Genomic DNA, 2,899 nt, shown 5'->3' with positions numbered 1-2,899 from the left:
GTAACGGTAAAATAACATACTTTAAAACACGCTTATGGATAAAACAGATGTTTGGGGGTATATAGGTGTAAATTAAAATTGAACTCCGACTGTTTCAACGTATGTCTACTAACTTATTGTTAGGCAACAGGTATTTCTAATTGTTAATGTTATATTTAGATTAGTCATTTATATATGCGCTACTATGGTAATATAGATGTGTGTAAAGTCCGTATATATATACATATATATATGTAAGTATGTAATATATACTGCTGTGTTTATGCTAATTTGTTACAGTGTATTTATACATATACTGAATAACAGTATTCAGCATATATCTTTAACACAAAATATCCAAATATCCCGTTCGTGTTGAAACAATTAACAACGGTCAACGGGGGTCGTAAGGATACGGTTTTATAATTCTTTGTTTACCAGCAAATAGAATAAGAAAACAAATGAAAAGCTGCTAATTCTAATCTCTTCTTTATGTTAATTAATACAATCTTAGCTTTTGTAGCCAAATGCATAAAAGATATGTTACCAGTACGTCACAAAAGTAGTATCAGCAATTTAGTTTATGCTCCATAACAAACAATGTAAAAACAAGAATTGATAAACGGGGTAAAAATAAAACAGAACCTGTAGCCAAGTTATCGCTGTCTTTTGTCTTTTATCTTAAATTTTGTGACTCGTTATCTTTTTACGCTTAGAGAGAATTGGTCATCTTGTACAAGTTACAGTTGCGAAGAAAAAGGCGCTTCACCTCGTGCGTCGGTGAATAGGAATATATGCATTGTTTAAGGATATGTCTCGTCGAAAGCAGGTGAGGCCACAGCAGTGTAACTTCACATCGGTTGGTGCCGCGCATATGGACGCCAGCTACAACACAAACTTCAATCGTGGTGAATTAAACCAGACCCCACCAAGCGAGGACTTGCCAGGGAAAGTGAGAACCCAATCCACAATTCAGAAAATGGAGACAACGTGTGACGGAGGAAAAGATATATTCGAACCTCAGATGGAAACTCCGTTATGTAAGATGGAGCAACACGAAGGTATTTATATTTCATTAATCATTTATTACTACGTTTATGATGTGCTAATTTGATATAGTTGAAAATACCCCCATATTATTTTACTACCAAGTTATTAAAGGCAGTATTGCGGCGATTGCTGTCGTCACCTGTGATTTATATTTTACGACCTTTTTTATTGCAAAGAAATTTCGCCCAAAATTTAATCAACAAATTAAGAACTGGCGAATGACATATTTTTGTTACGTAAGTGAATCAAATGTTTATTTATAAACCTGCGGGGTAAGATGGACACCGTTATTGCATAATGTATATAATATTGTGGGGAAAGATGGATACCGTTAGCACATATTGTCCCACGTTCCCCGATCGTGTTTTAAACAATTAACAACGTTCTTTTACAGTCGCGAGAATACGGTTATACAATTGTTATCGCCCAAAAAAAATCGCCAAACGTGTAAAAACATTATTTTTTAAATGAGAAATAAAAATGCCACAATAGATGCAATACGCACCAGTGTCAACAGTTAATGAAGCGTGGCGAACCACATGATATAGATATGTTATAAAATATTTATGCTTTTTGTGGCGTTTTCTAATATTCTATAAGCAAACGCTCGGTTTACTGACTGATTAATGTAAAACCCTGACCTGAATTCGAACCCAGGAACCCTGGTTCTTCAACCCTGACCTGAATTCGAACCCAGGAACCCTGGTTCTTCAACCCTGGCCTGGATTCGTACCCAAGGTCCCTGGTTCTTCAACCTTAGCGTGGATTTGAACCCAGGATCCCTGATTTTCCAACCTTGGCCTTTTAATTAGTTTATTATTACGTCACACAGCGCAATGGTCGAAAATTGTCGATAATACTAAAGTGTGACATCATAAAAGGAGTTTACACCTTCAGCAAAGTGTTATATTCCCGAATTAACCCAGATATTTATTGTATATGTGTTGTGACGTCACCTTTAAACCGCGGGAAATCGCGCCTCGTTTCAACTATTATGACGTCATTATTGCGTAAACACGTCACAATAACGATTGTAAAAATTCGATTCTTTAGTGACAAAACAAAGATTTGTGACGTAATAACGATAGCATTTACAGTAAAACGTCGACACCCATTGTTGTAAAATTCTGAAATTTTTGTTAGAAAAATTTGTTTCCTTTCTGTGACGTGACAATTACCTGTGTTAAGATTAAAAGTCCCATCGAAACATCGCGACGTTTAAAGTATTCCGCACGCCAATCCCTTGATGACGTAATCACCTAATGAGACGGTTTGTTACGTCATAATCGATAGAAGAAATAAAAGAAGTTTGAACAATCCGCATTGTGGTTGATTGTCCTTGATTAATTAACAAATATGAGTCGCGTTTTATCGCGTGTTTCGCGAATGGTTGTTTCGTAACAATGACGAAAGAAAAGTTTGTACAATTACAGTACTAAGGGGTAAGATGGGACACCGTTAGCGCATAATATCCAATATTTCCTGAACGTGTTTTTTTATTATTTTAAACGGTCTATGGGAGTTGTGAGGATACAGTTTTATAATTCTTTTAATTTTCTTTGTTTACTACTAAATTCGACAAGAAAAAAAACGACCATCTTACCCCAAGTACCCTACTGTTTATATATATACGTGGACCATCTTACCCCAAGCTACGAAACCATGAACCATCTTACCCCACCCTATAATAAGATTCAAAATCTATTGGTTCGATATTCGTAAAACGACACAACCACTTCAATCGCCATGAAGTCGCTTTTTTTATCAGGAAATGGAATTTTAGACGTTAAAGCACATTTGCTAACTAGAGATCGCTAAAATATAATAAACCTCGCACAAAAGCCGCCTGAATCGACGGATCCTTAGATCG

The 2,899-nt window shown here is 35.9% G+C and overlaps 1 protein-coding gene across 1 annotated transcript in view; it reads left to right on the top strand.

Moving 5' to 3' along the window:
• Positions 1–775: 775 nt before the first annotated feature.
• zf(c2h2)-18 (zinc finger protein) overlaps positions 776–2,899 on the top strand; it is a 17,404-nt gene continuing 15,280 nt past the window's right edge. Inside the window, exon 1 of the mRNA XM_009863331.3 lies at positions 776–1,040. Within this exon, the coding sequence (XP_009861633.1) occupies positions 791–1,040 (250 nt within the window). The 5' untranslated portion in view covers positions 776–790. The remainder of the gene's footprint in view (positions 1,041–2,899) is intronic.

This window comes from Ciona intestinalis, unplaced genomic scaffold, assembly GCF_000224145.3.
Source record: "Ciona intestinalis unplaced genomic scaffold, KH HT000122.2, whole genome shotgun sequence".
Taxonomy (NCBI): domain Eukaryota; kingdom Metazoa; phylum Chordata; class Ascidiacea; order Phlebobranchia; family Cionidae; genus Ciona; species Ciona intestinalis.
Note: the sequence above shows the minus strand (reverse complement) of the source record. Positions and strands in the feature narration are given on the sequence as shown.